Source organism: Malaclemys terrapin, chromosome 3 (assembly GCF_027887155.1).
Source record: "Malaclemys terrapin pileata isolate rMalTer1 chromosome 3, rMalTer1.hap1, whole genome shotgun sequence".
NCBI classification, from domain to species: Eukaryota; Metazoa; Chordata; order Testudines; family Emydidae; genus Malaclemys; species Malaclemys terrapin.
Genome location: NC_071507.1, coordinates 150,835,450 through 150,854,617, shown reverse-complemented (window position 1 = coordinate 150,854,617; position 19,168 = coordinate 150,835,450). Strand labels below are relative to the sequence as shown.

General features: G+C 40.5%; 1 protein-coding gene across 1 annotated transcript in view; it reads left to right on the top strand.

Moving 5' to 3' along the window:
• Positions 1-15,410, top strand: part of CD109 (CD109 molecule) — a 119,920-nt gene extending 104,510 nt beyond the window's left edge. The window contains exons 31-33 of the mRNA XM_054023059.1: positions 6,247-6,403; positions 6,828-6,930; positions 10,546-15,410. Coding sequence (XP_053879034.1) covers positions 6,247-6,403; positions 6,828-6,930; positions 10,546-10,751 — 466 coding nt within the window. The 3' untranslated portion in view covers positions 10,752-15,410. The remainder of the gene's footprint in view (positions 1-6,246; positions 6,404-6,827; positions 6,931-10,545) is intronic.
• Positions 15,411-19,168: the final 3,758 nt, after the last annotated feature.

Below are 19,168 nucleotides of genomic sequence, written 5' to 3'. Positions count from 1 at the left end.
GGCTGCAAACATCTCAAAGTTTTTTCCAATACCAACCAGCAGAAATTCTGCCTTGCTTCAACCAGCTCTTTAGATGACCTTGGCCAAAAGCACTAGGTTAACAGAATAACATTTACCCACCATGTGTCATCTGCATGCTGTTGACCTTTGCGTCTGTGATGTCTAACAAAATCTCCTAGTATAAACTGTGCCAGACTGACAATATCCTGCAACCTCCTGGGCGAACCTTACAGAATTAAGATAAACTTTATTGAATTAAATTAAACCTTATTGAATTAGGTTCAAAAATTTGGAGGCCTATTGTACTCAAAATGCTACTGTGTCCATTATTGTGGCACTGTATGTAACTCCTCAAGTTGGAGAGAGATGCTAATGTAATTCTTTCAGTTATCAGACTCTTTGAAGCTACCTTCTGGAGAGGTGCCCATATATTAGTTCAAACTAGATTCCCCAGGGTCCAAGAGACAAAGAAAGGATTTTTGGATAAATAGCCTGTTTTACACAGGCTCATTGCCTTCTTCCTGATCCAGCAAACGGACAGGACCCGTGGTCCACAGAGGGCCCCAATCCTTAGAGAACGGTTGGAAGGAGTGGGCCTACTGAGGCCCCATAAGACTAGATGCTTGTTATGAGCTGAAGCTGAGATGAACTGGTAACTACAAGGAAACCCTGCGGGTGGGGTGTTGAAAGACTGCTCCTGCCAGAGCCCATGTTAGTGCTGGGGTGATCTCTGGTAAACTTTATTAGCATGCATGTAGATTCTTTCATTGTAATATGTTTTCTCTGTAGTCCTTCTACCTTAAGAACAAAATAGGCTTGCATAGAAAAAGCTGTGTGGTAAATATAACTATGGGCAGTCCCACTGTTAACCATCCCTGAATAGACAGCAAGCAGGCCTGCTTGGGCAGCCTGCCTCTGCTGGGAACAACACAGTGATGGCCGGAAACTGTTCAGCCTGATGATCTCCAGGTCTGAAAGGAAAGAGAACTGTGTCTCCACACAAGAGGGGTGACGGAAGCCTGAGATTGGTTGCCCTTGTTGGACCATACAAGGGGAATACAGGTGCAGCTTCCCTGAACTCTGACAGCGGCATGATGGATTTTTGGTTAGAAAACTTGCAAGATTGGTAGAGGAACATGTGTTGTTGTTTCTAATTCTGGATGGCCTTGCCTCTGCATGCAGTGGGATTTCTGCGGTCTCTAAGGAATAGGAAGGCATGCTCCATTAGCTCTATTCACTCTGCCCTCTGTGCTTACTGGCTACATATACTTGATATCTGTGCTCATTTGCTGCCCTGTGCTGCATGATGCAGAGGGGAGCAACAGCTCCTAGACTGCTGGAGGAATGATCTCATAACCCAAAGTTCCAGCTCAGGGTCTCCTTAACTCAATTAAGAGACAAGTTTTTCTTCTCACTTCTTTCCTTCTATCACTAGCCATTTTCTTAGCTGTGTATATATGTGTGTGTGTGTGTGTGTGTGTGTGTGTGTGTGTGTGTGTGTGTTTTAAGGGCCCATGTTGCAGAGGAGACAAAAGCTGGGACTATCCCCTGCCTCTTTCTGTTTTTTTGGAGGAAGGCACATGTGTAATTGTTAGGGGGTAGATCTGACTCACTTTTTTGGGCTAGTACCAGGTTGGTTGGGTTACCCATTGTTATTTTAGTGGTACCCAGGCTAGTTAGATGGCTTGGATGTTTCTATATCCTCTCAGCTGTAATTATAAACACAGACCTAATTACATCCAGTTCCAATTCAGTAATTTGTTTTCAATAGCAGCTACTTTGGCACAGTGCCTCATCCAACAGATGGTTTCATTTGTTTCTAATCTCATGAGCCAACCGAAGTCAGCAGTGGTGCTGTATTTCTTTCAAAGTCATATCTGTGTTCAATCAGCCATGCTGTCAGGCTTAATAGCATTGCTTTGAAAAGCAAGTCTTCCCCTTTTTTAAACCATCCAAATCTACAAAAAATAGTTTTATTCAATTACTTTCAACTACTGTCAGGCATTCAGATTAGAGACACGTTCCATCCCCGATAACAATGGTGGTTTAGCCTCAGTGCCAAGGAAACAGCCTTTGCCACCTACTTTATTTAAAGAAGCCATCTTGGCTGGGCATAGAAGTGTTACACGCAGAAGATAAAGCCATACAAATATTTTGATAGTTCCATTGTGGACCACGGTATGTTAGAGTCCTGCTATAGAGAAAAGCTTTCACATCTAGCATGTATCAGAGGGGTAGCCGTGTTAGTCTGAATCTGTAAAAAGCAACAGAGGGTCCTGTGGCACCTTTGAGACTAACAGAAGTACTGGGAGCATAAGCTTTCGTGGGTAAGAACCTCACTTCTTCAGATGCAAGTAATGGAAATCTCCAGAGGCAGGTATATATCAGTATGGAGATAACGAGGTTAGTTCAGTCAGGGTGGGTGAGGTGCTCTGCTAGCAGTTGAGGTGTGAACACCAAGGGAGGAGAAACTGTTTCTGTAGTTGGATAGCCATTCACAGTCTTTGTTTAATCCTGATCTGATGGTGTCAAATTTGCAAATGAATTGGAGCTCAGCAGTTTCTCTTTGGAGTCTGGTCCTGAAGTTTTTTTGCTGTAAGATGGCTACCTTTACATCTGCTATGTGTGGCCAGGGAGGTTGAAGTGTTCTCCTACAGATTTTTGTATATTGCCATTCCTGATATCTGACTTGTGTCCATTTATCCTCTTGCGTAGTGACTGTCCAGTTTGGCCAATGTACATAGCAGAGGGGCATTGCTGGCATATGATGGCATATATAACATTGGTGGATGTGCAGGTGAATGAGCCGGTGATGTTGTAGCTGATCTGGTTAGGTCCAGTGATGGTGTTGCTGGTGTAGATATGTGGGCAGAGTTGGCATCGAGGTTTGTTGCATGGGTTGGTTCCTGAGTTAGAGTTGTTATGGTGCGGTGCGTGGTTGCTGGTGAGAATATGCTTAAGGTTGGCAGGTTGTCTGTGGGCGAGGACTGGCCTGCCTCCCAAGGTCTGTGAAAGTGAGGGATCATTGTCCAGGATGGGTTGTAGATCACTGATGATGCGTTGGAGAGGTTTAAGCTGAGGACTGTAGGTGATGGTCAGTGGAGTTCTGCTGGTTTCTCTTCTGGGCCTGTCTTGTAGCAGGAGGCTTCTGGGTACACGTCTGGCTCTGTTGATTTGTTTCTTTATTTCCTTGTGTGGGTATCGTAGTTTTGAGAATGCTTGGTGAAGATCTTGTAGGTGTTGGTCTCTGTCTGAGGGGTTGGAGCAGATGCGATTGTACCTCAGTGCTTGGCTGTAGACGATGGATCGTGTGGTGTGACTGGGGTGGAAGCTGGAGGCATGAAGGTAGGCGTAGCGGTCGGTGGGTTTTCGGTATAGGGTGGTGTTAATGTGGCCATCGCTTATTTGTACGGTGGTGTCCAGGAAGTGGACCTCCCGTGTAGATTGGTCCAGGCTGAGGTTGATGGTGGGGTGGAAGCTGTTGAAAGCATGGTGGAATTCTTCCAGGGTCTCCTTCCCCTGGGTCCAGAGGATGAAGATGTCATCAATATAGCGTAGGTAGAGAAGGGGCATGAGTGGACGAGAGCTGAGGAAGCGTTGTTCCAGGTCAGCCATAAAAATGTTGGCATATTGTGGGGCCATGCGGGTGCCCATAGCGGTGCCACTGGTCTGGAGGTATATATTGTCACCAAATTTGAAATAATTGTGCGTGAGGATAAAGTCACAGAGCTCAGCAATAAGTTGTGCTGTGTCATCATCAGGGATACTGTTCCTGACAGCTTGTATTACATCTGTATGTGGGATGTTAGTGTAGAGAGCCTCTACATCCATGGTGGCTAGGATGGTGTTTTCTGGGAGGTCACCAATGCATTGTAGTTTTCTCAGGAAATCTGTGGTGTCACGGAGATAGCTGGGAGTGCTGGTGGCGTAGGGTCTGAGTAGGGAGTCCACATATCCAGACAGTCCTTCAGTGAGAGTGCCAATGCCCGAGATGATGGGGCGTCCAGGATTTCCAGGTTTGTGGATCTTAGGTAGTAGATAGAATAACCCCGGTCGGGGCTCTAAGGGTATGTTGATTTGTTCCTGTGTTAGTGTAGGGAGTGTCCTGAGTAGATGGTGCAGTTTCTTAGTGTATTCCTCAGTGGGATCTGAGGAAAGCGGCCTGTAGAATTTGGTATTGGAGAGTTGTCTGGCAGCCTCCTTCTGGTAGTCAGACCTGTTCATGATGACAACAGCACCTCCTTTATCAGCCTCTTTGATGATAATGTCAGGGTGGTTTCTGAGGCTGTGGATGGCATTGCGTTCTGCACGACTTAGGTTATGAGGCAAGTGATGTTGTTTTTCCACAATTTCTGCCTGTGCACGTCGGTGGAAGCATTCTATGTATAGGTCCAGACTGTCATTTCGACCCTCAGGAGGAGTCCATGTGGAGTTCTTCTTGCTGTGTTGTTGGTGGGAGGGTATCTGTGTATCAGTGCGCTGTTCAGTGTTATCATGAAAGTATTCTTTGAGTCGGAGGCGGCGAAAGTAGGCTTCCAGATCACCACAGAACTGTATCATGTTCGTGGGGGTGCTGGGGCAAAAGGAGAGTCCCCGAGATAGGACAGACTCTTCTGCTGGGTTGAGTGTGTAGCTGGATAAATTGACGATATTGCTGGGTGAGTTAGGGGTACCCCTGTTGTGGCCCCATGTGGCAGGAAGGATTTTAGACAGCTTACGGTCCTTTTTCCTTTGTAGAGAGGTGAAGTGTGTAATGTAGATCTCCTGTCTTATTTTAGTAAAGTCCATTTGTGTGGAGGGTTGGTTATTTATGAAAGTCTCCAGGTTGGAGAGCTCTTTCTTGATGTTTTTCTGTTTGCTGTATAGGATGCTGATCAGGTGGTTCCTCAGTTTCTTTGATAATGTATGGCATAATCTCTCACTGTGGTCTGTGCAGTATGTAGATAGCAATGGATTTTTCACCTTCAGTCCATTTGGTATGATGTCCATCCGTTTGCATTTGGAAAGGAAGATGATGTCTGTCTGTATTTGTGCAAGTTTCTTCATGAGGTTGATAGATTTCCATTCCATACGGCTAAATGCAGTGCCTTGCATGGTGTCAAGTATCAGAGGGGTAGCCGTGTTAGTCTGAATCTGTAAAAAGCAACAGAGGGTCCTGTGGCACCTTTGAGACTAACAGAAGTACTGGGAGCATAAGCTTTCGTGGGTAAGAACCTCACTTCTTCAGATGCAAGTAATGGAAATCTCCAGAGGCAGGTATATATCAGTGTGGAGATAACGAGGTTAGTTCAGTCAGGGTGGGTGAGGTGCTCTGCTAGCAGTTGAGGTGTGAACACCAAGGGAGGAGAAACTGTTTCTGTAGTTGGATAGCCATTCACAGTCTTTGTTTAATCCTGATCTGATGGTGTCAAATTTGCAAATGAATTGGAGCTCAGCAGTTTCTCTTTGGAGTCTGGTCCTGAAGTTTTTTTGCTGTAAGATGGCTACCTTTACATCTGCATCTAGCATGTGATTCTCAAACTGGCAGAAGATGCTATAATAAGCAATATTGGGGGGAAAATGGAAAAATTCAACTTGGTAAACTTGCCCTTTCCAAAACCAGATGGATAACATGGAATGAACATTTTAAAATTGTATTGGAGGTCGGAGAGGTAATCAACTGATTCCATTAAGTGAATTATGGACCCTTATTGGAGAAATAGGGAGCATATTCAATAGACTCTTCAATCTATAAATTTACACAAAAATACCAGAAAATGGTAGCATCAAGTGATATAGTTTTAGAATCCCAGCAATGTGCAATCTGTTTTTTCATGCAGGCCCCTTTAAAATTTGCACATAATTATATTAATACTCTGCATTTTGGGGGCCCATGTCTACTCTTACTGAAGCCAATGACAGAACTCCCTTTGGCTTCAGTGGGATCAGAATTAGGCTCCTGCATATTGCAAATAACTGCAATACTTTTCTTTGCTCAGAGGTAAATCTACTCCTTGGCCTTGAGGTTGCTAGGGGGAATTGAGATATACATGTTTGTCTAAGTCATTAATTTTCAGAGTATGTTAAATGAGTCACTTAAAACCTTAGAAATTCAACATCTGTTCTCAAATATATCTTCTTTCCCTCATTTCCCAGATACTATACTTTCTATATTATAATGTGGAATATAAATAGCAGAATATTTTATTTCAATGTTAGAATATTTGATTTCTATTAAAAGTTTTCCTGTCTCCATTTTTTTAAAAGGTACTTGGGGTCCGGTGCATCTTCCAAGAGTGGTATGGCCCTCATGGAGATTGACTTACTTAGTGGCTTCTCTGTATCACCGGATTTCATTTCATTAGATGATCCAGTTAAGAAGGTGGAAAAGGACAATGGGAAAGTCAACTTATACTTAGACTCTGTAAGTTTGAAAAAAAACAAGAAAATACATTTGTAATGGCAGGTGCTAAACTCAACTCACCAGTTATTTGATTTAAATTCCGAAGGACACCTTTATAAAAATAATAATTACATCTTTTGGGGAGTCAGTAAGGCTAAACCATTACTCACAATACTGTTGTCAACAGGACTGCATGTGTCGGTAAAGACTACTTAGATCAGTATAGGTTTGCTGGATTGAGCCTTAGTAAATTGTTTGCTTACTTAAATGGTCTGTGATTTGGCTAAATTTCCACTAAAGAGATCAGTTTAATGACCTAAATTCAGACTCTGGTCTTTAGAGGTGAGTTTTTAGAACATTACCCAACCATCTAGTCCCCATCCCTCCCCTCACAACACCCTATCTAGAATTCTCTGAATGTTTTTTTTTTTTTGTATTTTTCTAGCTAAATGAAACACAGGTTTGTGTGGATATTCCTGCTGTGAGAGACTTCAAAGTAGCAAATACTCAAAGCGCCTCCGTGACTATAGTGGATTATTATGAACCCAGTAAGTGTCAGTCATTCTTGATAGATCACTGAGATTCACAAGCTAAAATATGCAATTATTGTATTCATGAAAGCAGAGAAGATGTGAAGATCAAGAAAAAGCCACTTGATACTTGATAAATGCCATAGGTTACTGTCCAGTAACCTGCAAATGTGTCAAGAGTTATAATGAATTACTGTTATCTCTTTTAGTCTTAATGGAGCAGTTCTCAGCTGGTGTAGATCAGCATAACTCTATTGAAGCCAATTTATACCAGCTGAAAATCTGGCCTAGTGTGTTTCCAAAACTACCAAAATGAAGTATGAACTCTGGTGTGGTTCAGTTACCAAGTTAATGATTATCTTTCAGGTGGCCCTTCCATCTGTTTCTTATTTAAAGTCAGAGTTCCTTAGAAGAGAGAGTGCCAGTATTTTGATTTCAATAGTTATGTAAAAGAGATGTACATGCAGAAATATTTCCCGAGTTCTGTTTTAGGTGTGGCATGTGTTTTGAAGAAATTCAGCAATGTATGAAACTCTTGGGTAAAGTTGGAGGCAGTGGGGAATCATTGGGGAGGGGGAAAGGGGAGAAAGAGGTTAAGATAGGCCAGAGAAAATGGCAGAGGGCTGGGTCCTCCTATTACAAACTGACCTAAACTTTAATAAAGATTTGGGTTTGTTTTGAGGAATGGGTGAAAGCGTTGTGCCAATTATTGTATCCAGTTTTTATTGTCCATCCCTTAGTAGACACAGAGGAAATCCAAATACTCCATGGCACAGCAATGCATAAATAAATCGTAGACTTATAGAAATGTAGGGCTGAAAGAGAACTCAACAGGACGTCAAGGCTACTTGCCCACTGATGCTGGGGAAGGATTAAGTATGTCTAGACCATCCCTGACAGGTGTTTGTCTAACTAGTTCTTAAACCCCTCCAATAACAGTGATTCCCAAACCTCTCTAGGTAACCTGTTCCAGTGCTTAACTATCCTTACAGTTAGAATGTTTTCCCTAATAGCTAACCTAAATCTCCCTTGTTGCAAACTAAGCTGATAACTTCTTGTTCTATGCTTAGTGAACATGAAGAGCAATTGATCACCATTCTCTTTATAACAACCTTCTACATATTTGAATACTGTTATGTCCATCTCAGCTTTCTTTTCCATAGACTAAACATGCCCAATTCTTTCAACCTTTCCTCACAGGTCAGATTTTCTAAAACTTTTTTTTGTTGCTCTCCTCTGGACTCTCTCCAATTTGTTCATATCTTTCTTAAGGTGTGGTGCCCCAAACTGGACACAGTATTCCAGCTGAGGACTCACCAGTGCTGAGTGGAACAATTACCTTCTGTGTCTTACAGATGCCACTCTTGTTAATACGTCCCAGAATAACATTAGCCTTTTTTTGCCACACCATCACACATATTAACACATATTCAATTTGTGATACACTATCACCTCTCTATCCTTTTCAGCAGTACTGCTGCCTAACCAGTTATTCCTCATTTTATATTTGTGCGTTTGATTTTCCTTCCTAAGTGCACTGCTTTGCACTTGTATTTACTGATTTCAGACCAATTCTGCAATTTATGAAGATCATTTTGAATCCCAATCCTGTTCTCTAACATGCTTGCAACCCCTCCCATCTTGGTGTCATCTGCAAATTTCATAAGCATACTCTCCATTCTGTCCTCCAGGTTGTTAATGGAAATATTGCAGACCAGAGCCCTGTGGCACCCCACTTGATATGACTTCCCAGTTTGACAGCATAGCACTGATAATTGCTCTTTGAGTATGGTCTTTCAGCCAGCTGTGTGCCCACTTTATACTGATTTCATCTACACCGTATTTTCCTAGGTTACTTATATGAATGTCATGTGGGACTATGTCAAAAACTTTGCCAAAACCCAAATGTATCATGTCTACTGCTGCCCTCCTATGCGGTAACCCCTTCAAAGAAGGAAATTAGGTTTTTTTGCCATGATTCGTTCTTGACAAATCCACGTTGGCTATCACTTCGCTTATTATCCTCTAGGTTTGAACACACTGATTGTTTAACAAGGCATCACTTAGAGGCGTAAAAAGTAAAGGTGTAATGTACAATTACATCTTGTGCTGTTGTATAAAAACTACAATATAAACCACAAATACTCCATAGTTTTAACCCTAAATAAAGAAAAAGATTGCTTCACATATTATTTTACAAGCAGGCCATTTTGAGTGCTATGTAGGATAGCCAATATAAATTAGTGAAGCAGCAATTTTGCCAATGCATGTGATTACAATTAAAGTAATATTGTCCACGATGTTCATTAATCAAGTATCAGAGGCAGTACAATGGCCTCTGTGCCCAGACTCTGGCAAGGGGTTTTGTGAATCTTTCCCCCTGCTGTGTTAATAATCAGTGTTCCATCCGATATGACATATGCCAAGTGCTTTAGTGCATTAAGTGCTCTGGAATTTTCTGTCATCACCCACAGTTGCTGAGAGAAAAAAGTTGGATGTGCATGTTGGTTGTAAGGGTGTGAGCAGAACCTTGTCTAATCTGATTAAGTGTCTCTATGCCAGGGCTCTGATGAGGAGTTTGGAGAGCTCTTATCTCCTGGCTGTGTCAAGCAGTGTTTTATCTACAGCTGGCCATGAAACTACATTTCCTTTCTGCAAAATTTTTTTTGAGGCTTTGGAAAAATTTCCATCCTGAATCGGGATGAAAAGACAAAACCTTGACATTTTCTGCAGACCTGGAATCCTGCAGCATTTCATTTCAGAATTACTGAAATGGTTCCACAGCAGGTACGGTTTGCTGTCTCCAAAACAAAATGTGCACCTTGGGCTCCCCGGGAGCCTGTGAGACCTGGCTCTGGTGGGCTGCAAAGGAGCCTGGGAACCCTGGTTCCCAAGCTCCCCATCACATGGGTTGTAGCCTGGCAGCCCAGCAGGAGAGCTGCCAAGGAGCCAGAGCGCTTGGGAGCTGGGGTCCCGGGGCTTCCAGGCTCCTGCTTGTGAGTTCAGTGGCCTGCTAGGTGGGTTGCCTAGGAATCAACACGTTCTGGCAGAATGTTTCGATGTTGACAAATCGGCATTTTCCAATGGAAAAAATATTCATTCAGAAGATTTCCAATCAACCCTAGTTTTCTCTGTGACTGTGGATACCTGAACATGTGCAATTCAAACTACCTTTTTGTAAGTGTTCGTGCAAGTACGTTGCAAAACCTTCAGGGATGGCAGAAAGTGAACATAAAAAGGGGCAAAGATTCATGTCTAATTTTTGCGGTATTTGCCCCAGTCTGATTTGTGTTTGGTTGTATCCTTTCAAAAATACTTTCCCCATGAAGTTAAATCATCTTTTTGCTATTATTGTTTGTAGCTTCAATATACAGCTGTAAGTTATTATTTTTTTCTGAAGCATTGGCCAACTGCTGGTGATGGATTTGAATTAAAAGCATTGTTTTCCTCTTGCATTCTAGATTCCACTAGAAGTCATAGCATTTCAGTGGCTTGGTTCATACCAAGTATTTATTTTAATAAACATGAATAAAAGATCTCAAACGGCAGTGAAAATGCAGACTAAATATTTGTTTGTTTGACAATGATTTCTATTAAGATCAGAAGCTGATGCTTACTAACCTCTTTGGACAGGGAGAAGAGCAGTGAGAAGTTACAATTCAGAAGTGATGCAAGGCTTGACATCTTGCGTCTTCTGTGAAAATGACTGCAGTCTTTGCAAAAGAGATACAGACTCCAATGATGGCTCTCCGGGATTGCACCAGCACTTTTCAGCGATTTCCCTGTTCTGCTTCTTGTTTGTAATCCAGGCAGGCTTGCTTCAGAGTTGGATGGTGTAAGAAGAGACGTTTATGTAGCACTTCTGAGATTTCCATAAATCACCCAAAGAAAGTTTTATATTAATAAGGGCTGAAACATCATCCAGAGATATCAGAGACTAGCCTCCCATTGTGTTCAGTAGAAGCAGGATTGGGCCTATAGGCTAAATCGCTGGGTCAGAAAAATTTTGTGTGTTTCTACTGGACAAATTTAACAACTTCTTAAATGCTTTTTTCATGCTATAGTTACTTACTTTTTCTAAAGAAATACAGAATTAGATTAAGTGAAAAAACAATTAAGGCTAACTTTCTATTTTCCAAAGGTTCTTTTTCTCTTTCAGCATTATTTTTGTTTTGCTTACAGTTTATGGACGGGTGTTAAAAATTAAGGAATGGTGTTAGTTTATGGAATTATTCTGAAAAATTATCTACCCTTTGATTTGACTTTCAGTAAGCATAACTGTGGGTTTGTGTCAGTACCCTGCTCAGTTCTGCTCTGCATACCTAAGGCTACTTAACATTAATACTGAACTCCATTGTATACGTTCATGATTGGACAACAGGAAAAGTAAATGGAGCTATCTTCAAAGCAGTTATGGGAGCCAGGAAGTGATGCATTCACAAGTGGATGATAATAAAAAAAAATCATATCATTTTTATCTTTACAAAGAAGTGAGCTTTTGCCAGTTTGTAAGTTACATATTTTTTATAAATAAGCTGTTCAAAGGTTTCAGAAAGTTTTAATACTCTTTACATTGAAAGATGGCTTTGATTCTTACAGTGAAATTTGGCAAGCAGGGTCTCTATTCCTGGGACTTTATTTCTGAATATCCTAAAAATAAAATAAAAATAATGAACACAAATTCCCTCCTCATAGTGAATGATCTAGCCATTGAACTCCGGGAAGTGGCAAAGAAATGTGATTGATACGCAGGTGCCGACTGGCAAATCTGTGGCTAGCAGCAGGAGTCCAGGATCAAAGTTGGCTTGACCCAGTTCTGGTGTCCTTGAGCCTTGTAGAAAAGCCACTCTGGAGGACCTCTGTTACAGGAAGCATTGGTGGACTGAACAGGGGTGCTAGCGGCTGTGTTCCTTATGATAACGATACAGGCGTCCTTAGCCAGCAGCAAAGAAACACCCACTGCTGCACAGTATTAGGATCTGATCCTGAAAACCACAATTCCCATTACTGATTGCAGGAAGGGCTTGTAGGAATAGATTAAGTGGAGTGAGTGTGTCTGTGTATGCTTATCTTTAAGCATATAAACCCATGCTTCAGTGCTTTACTAGATTGGGACTCCAGGGAGGGAGGGTAAGAGCTCCTTATTCCAGATTATGGACCTGCATTTAGGCCTAAACCTGCACTCCATACTCAGGTAAAATCCAGTGTGTATTCTTTGAAAGTTCTGCCAGAGTTGGAGGATAGGATCGGGAGCTGTTTCTGCTTTTGCAATGATCGTGAGCACCTGTTTGCTGGATAGTTATGCTCCCATCCCATCCTTACCAAAGTTGCCCATAGTATTTAATTTGACTCTGTTTTTTAAAGCAACCAAAATAACAGTTACTGTAAATACGGAGCAACCGTAGTTGTGACAGAAACAGAGACAAGACAAAATTTTAAAGTTATGGCTATTATTTAAAAAAATACACTCTTGTGTATTAAGTCTCTCTCTGTGTAATTAATTAACAGAGTCATTCTGACTTTCTTGAGTATTGTTTTCATCCAGCTTTGCTATTGCTTAAAATGTATATTTTTTAAAGAAAAGGGATTAGTTCAGAGCCGCATTGTGTAGAGGGATATAAGGACTTTCTGCACAGGGTATTGCCTGCTGAGAATTTCTCTCTTTTCTTTTTTTAAAATCAAAATGTAGCTTAGGTATATTCAAAAATTGCTGAAAGCGTGTCTGTCTATCTATCTATCTATATAGAGAGTTAACTTTTTAAATATTTTTCATAAATGTGGGGTCTCATTTTGGGTCTGATCCCATGCCCATTGTAGTCAGTGTGTGCCTTCCCATTGATTTTGATGTGTGTTGTATCCGGCTCACTGAGTAGTTGAATAGTATTTTGCTCAGAGCTGGATTGTGTCTCACTTGTCTCTTACCCATTGAAATCAGTGAGGCTCCTTCTGAGTACAATACCATGCTCCCGGATAAAGGTATGGAATCTGCCCCTCTGTGAGTAGTTCCATTGTTTTAGTGGGGCCCAAAATTAATAGGAAACCAAGACCCCAGTATAAATATTCTTCCTCCTCCTATGCTTACCAAGTCCAGTTTATCAGTCAGCTCTTTGGTCCCATGTATGGAGCACGGGCAGTCAGATAGTGTATGCTGTGGAAGTTATTTTTTCACTTTGTATCAGAAGATACTGACTCGTTGGTGAACTTTGAGAACACTCTTCTTTCACCTCTGGTTCTGGTGGGCAGCCATCAGGACTGTTGACATATCACATTCCTCAGATTTATTCTAAATTTCCAGAACACAGAGGCTACTTTTGGCTTGTACTGTCCATAAAGCTATCAAGAGGGAAATTGATATGTGGTTAGTATTATAAGAAAGAGGCTTGTTTTCCAGTGGAAATGTACTGGAGATGAACTACTACTTTCATCCATACAATCTCACTGTATGCAACGTAGCTGCATGGTGATAGCTGAGGGAAGATTTTGGACCTATATGTTCAAAATTCTGTATGTATCTAAGGCTTGTATGTGTTGGATTATATCATTGTAGGTCAACTGGGCAATATTTGCCCTTAGCTGTGAGTACGTCATAATGACTATACATGGACTGTGGAGTTTGCCCACAGAGGCAGTTCAGCTACTGCCAGGGTTCCCAGCCAGGTCCCCCCTGTCACTACAGGGACTACAGTTTGTCAGACTCCGCCGTATAAACATCTGTGATACACCTTAGAGAGAGATCTGTCCGAAAGGTACAATTTTGAAAAACCCCTAATTACTACTGAGTTCCAATGGGATTTGCTCCTAAGTGACTTATGAAAATGGAGCTTATGCTCTTCAGTCATTTTTAGACACTTCAAAATTCTACTCCTGGAGCATGTTCCAAAACCCATTGACTTGAATGGATTTAAACAGGTCCAAGGACTCTGTATTTGTATACGATGTAACTACAATACAGTGTAGGAAGAATAGTCTGTTAAGAATTTGTAATATATTAATAGGTTTAATTTGCAGAATTCATAAAATGAGAGCTAAGTTTGAAAAGGGTTGACTGTATGAAAGACTAAAATCACTAAGGTCATTGATGGCTACTTTGCTCCCTTTTCTATCTCAAACTCTGAGGAGAGAGGTCAAGTTCACCCTTATCATATTGTGTTTAATTTGGCCATCATAATAGTTTATCCTTTTCTAATGTGGACCTTACATTTTCTATAGATACCTTCTCCCTTTATACAGGGCACTGTTTATGTTTTTCTTCTGCCTGTTTTGGAACATGGTAGAAGAATATTATTAACTACAGCGTTATGGAAAAGTGCTATACAATTTAAAAGAAAACAATGACCTTCGTATAATAATTTGAAGCTATGGAATTTAATAGAGAATTATATCCTATTAAAGAATTTATATAGGATGGTCCAAAAACATATGGAAAGGATTTTACTTGCTAGTCAATTTAATTCTGTAGATTTATAATTTCTATAGAAGCCTATTGTTTTAATCCATATTAAATTACATAGCACTTATCCATAGCCCTGATTTCAAGGTTTTCAAGGACGATATATCCCCAGTAATTTATGGATGAGAATACAACAGCAGTTATTGTCTACTTGATCCATTCTCTTGTTAGTTCCCCCCGGGTAAAAAAGCTATTAAGCTCCATATGTTTGATTTCAACAGTATTTCTTAGAGCAAGTTTATTCTGATTTTGTATGCCATTTTGCAACATCATTGCACTAATATTTTATGCAATGAAGTCTGATAGCTTTAGTGTATCTGACCATTCCAAATATCTTATTCTTTCTTGCTGTCGCTATTTGATTTCTGATGTGTAAAGTGCTAATTTGTAACTGTATTGTAGAGTACTATATATGTATAACCAGAGATGCTGAATGAAGAATTCTCTTTAGTTTTACATAATGCATTTGTTTCTGTATTTCTTAGTACTTTCACAAAATCTTAATTAACAATGCTCAAATCTTATGTCAGGCATTTTTTTATGGATCAATTTTTATTGTGGTTTTTAATATTTTAGGTGAGTTTGATGCTAATGTAAATAAGGAACTATAAAAACACTGGCTAAAGAGCAGGATAGTATAGGCAGATGTAATATACGTTTCTTCACAGCTTTGTTACTGCACATCAGCCCTGGTCTATTGAATCTCTACTGATTTAGGTATTGAGGCCATAGCCAATTGTTCCAGAATTCTTGTTACTTTGAGATATGGGAAGAATCTGCTTTAATCTAGATTGAAGTCATGTGCATATTTTCACTTCTAATTAAATCATAGATTTCTAAAAAAATCTTTGCTTTTTTTAACTATTGTGCAAAGACTGCAGCCAATTGGTTTTTGAAATGTATAAGTTCTTTATGGTGAATGTTATGGGATTAAATATAGACTAGTCTACGTAAGAATTTTAGGGATTAAAATTGCTTTATTTTTATTCAGATACAAATTGTGATGCCTATTGGAAATTCTATTAAAGATTACATTAATTTTTGACAAGTTGTTTGCCTAGTTATTCTAACCAAAGAAATTCTGCTAGGGTGACATCATTCAACAAGGATGTGATCATGCTCACACTGAAATTAGTGGGAGTGTTGCCATTGTCTTCAATAGAAACAGACCCACATGCAGTGAACTCCATATGGATCTAATGAGCCCCATGAATGACACTGTTTCTTTGAGTAGGTGCAGGGACCTTCCCATGCAGAGTTTATTGCAGACTGGGGCTTAATCTGGCAGCAAGGAAACACAATTCAATCCTTACACTGTACTAAAATGTTTTATGAAATAATAATTGAATAAATTCAGCTGATTTTTCAGATTTCCCATGCTTTAGAAAACTTTTTTTCCATGGGGAATTACAACCAGTTTGAAAGCTGTCCTTAGTTTTGAAAGTAGTTAAAACTTCACGTTGTTGAAGTTGAAATGTCCTGAAGGTAAAAATCAATGAATCCACCAGATCAGTTCAAAGCTTTCAAAAATACAGTGCTGGTTTTAAAACAGTATATTACCTGGAGCATTATCTGCGATAATTAACAACTTACTGAAAACATACGTACCACCAGATGGCAGTAGATGATTAGAGAATATGTCAAAATTATTTCTTGCATTTTCATTCCATGTGTATAAATGTTGCAGGGCTGAAGATATTTTCATGCAGTATGAGAAGATTAATAAAGTAATTAAAATATTGTGCTTAATCCTTTCTCCATATGTTTTTAGTTGTGTTTTTATCCTTAACACATAACTTATGCTTACAAATTTGTTTCTTATAACAGAGAGAAACATCCCCAGAGTGGGAGATGGTTTCATAGTTTTCTGTTTCCCAAAAATATTTTTTTCTCAAACCCAAGAGAACCATTGTCTTTACAGTATTTTTCTATCTTTCTAATGCCAAATGTCTGCCTTTTGAGTTCATCCCCCATCCCCGCCTAAATGTTCCTCATTTCTAGTACTTTGGGAAGTAAACAGTGGTAATTTTTAGGTCAATGAGAACTTTAGCAGACAGTGATCTAAGAATTTGTGGAATGTTTATTTTCTAATAATAAAAACAGTGGATACCATATTTATGCATTAAAGTGCATGTTCTGCAAATCATCTTTTTCCTGTTTTAGTTTGTTACCAGCAATTTTGATTTTGTTCTCTGTGTTGTACTGCTTTGATCCTAGCATGAACAGAATAGTCTAATGACTACTGCAATATGTAGGACAAAGACCTAACTGATCAACTACAGTTTATGGGCAATGGGAGATGAGCACATATATTTAAAGGCAATTGCTAATCCTATGCCATTATCACACTGTTGGATTCCAACTTGTTGCCATTCTATTCAGAGCCAAAGACTAGCATTCAAAAGCTTTTCCTTTGAATACTGCATTTGATCTTCTTGTTATCAAGCACCATGTACTGTGTGGGCACAAGAACTTAGAATGTGCAGACCTGCATCTACCACAAAGTAGTTTAGATAAGATTCCGTGCTGCACCTGTAAGATGGAGGAAGAGGGTGGAAGAGCTGAACTGACTTAAAGGTTGTGTCTACACTGCAATTAAACACCTGCGTCTGACCCACATCAGCAGACTTGGGCTCATGAGGCTGTAAAACTGCTGCTTAGATATTATGGCTGAGGTTGGAGCCTGGGCTTTGGGACCCTGTAGACATTTAACTGCAGTGTAGACAAACTCTGGAGAGGCTCCCGGTATAGCTTAGACAGTCCTGAGGGACAGTATAAATTATGGCAGCCTCCCTGGATTGACCTCTGAGCCGAGGGCTGCCTGGAATCTCTACATAACTGCATGCTGTGGCCCTGGCCCTTGACATGCCCCTCCTACCCCCTGCCTTGACAATGGTATGACCCTACAGTGCAGCTTACCTGGGGATCTAAGGAGGCAGATTTATGGCTGTCTTCTACAGTGCCTACACTAGGGAAATCTTCCCCTGAGCTTCAGAAACAGGAAAGTTGAGCCATGTAAACAGGCTGTATCTATCAAAACAGCCATAATGGGCATGTTCTTATTTAATGTTTTTCTTTCCCCAGTTGCTGTATGCAAGACTCACAAAATAGGGGACAAAACAGTGAAACTGATTATACACAAAAAACCTGTCAAATGCACAATTAAAGGAACTAAGAAAATAGAGTGAATTTTTCATAGAATCACAGAAATGTAGAAGTGGAAGGGACCTTAAGAAATCATCAAGGCCAGCCACCTACACTGAAGCAGGACTTTCATAAAGATGTGCTTTAATTTTTAACTACACGTTACTGGGTTTGATCATACCATCAAGCGAATCATAATTAATTATAGCAAATTTTATTAAATGGATATTAAACCTCATGCACCAAATCAATCTCTAACTAACAGAGATCAGGAGAAAATCTAACATGGCGGGGTGGGGTGGGGAGAGAGAATGTTTCTGTACCTTCCTCTGAAGCATCTGGTACTGGCCACTATCAGAGATAGTGGGCTCCATGGACCTTGAGTCTGATCCAAAATGGCAAAGCCTATGTGTTTATACCGCAGAAATTACTGAGTGAAATTGTCTGGTCTGGGTTTTGCAGAAAGTCAGTTTAGCTAATCATAACTATCCCTTCTGTCCTTAAAGTCCATGACAATAGAGGACAGTTGTGCAGGAGGAAAGACTTCAGAGCCCAGGAGTTTTTTTTCCTCACTCCCTCTGATTCCATGATATTTGGGTATGATTCCATTAGTCCAGGCCAGAGCCAGCATTTGATCAAACAGTTGCAATGTGGAATATATTTATTTATATACAGAACTTGCTTTGTGTTTATGTTCATGCTTGCAATTTACATTTTGTTTCTAATTTGTATCTTGTATTTTACATACAGCATGCTGCATTTGAAATCTAGTTTTTCCCTCATTTGGCTTCAGTTTGTTTAATTCACCTATGAAATCTATATTGTTGATTCTTTTAGTTCCTTCCAAGTTTGACTTCAAGCATTTTATAATCTAGTTAGCTGTAGGTCTGTTATTAGTTCTATTACACCTCATTTCACTCCTGTGCCATATAACTATACCTACTTCACAGATGGGCAAGCTGAGGTAAAGAAAGACAACCCAGGTGAGAGAGAGAGCGAGTGGCAGGGCCAAAATAGAACCCAGATGCCTTGCATCAGACTCTAACCATTAGACTTCAATGCTTTCCATTGTAAAGCGCAATGATATTTGTGAAAGGTGCCCTAAAAATCTAGAGCAGCTATTGCTTCTCATCTTGGTGCTCCAGAACAAGGAGTATTGTGGCTTATGTGCCTGGCCATTGCACAGTGCAGAAGTGAGGAAGGAGGGTATAAGAAGCCAGGCAGAATTAAAGTCCCTTTGAGTAAAAGGATTGCACTGGGGCTCTGACCATCCCAGAGATGGTAAGGGGAGTGTGGAGGTTAGCCTCATCCCCTCTGGCCTGGCCAGTATTGGTGGCTGGCTGAAGAGAGGCGATGTGTGCTGCACACACTTCTAATCCCCTGTATGCATTTGAGCTATTGCCCACATTGCATCCCAGCAGGCTCTGCAAGAAGGTATCGCTGCACCGTCCCCATTGCAGGCCTGTGCCTTCAAGTCATATTCTGACCCTTTGCTTTGTTTTTGTTGACGGGCTTGTGGTTTAAAATAAGTGCCTGTGATTGCTGCGGGAGCCAACAGAAGAGCCCTGTTTTATTCAGCCAGCACGCCAGCTTTCTGCAGCCATTTTTGATATATTTTCAACCAGCGCTCTGGGTTTGTAAACAAGCCTGCATCTGTACGAG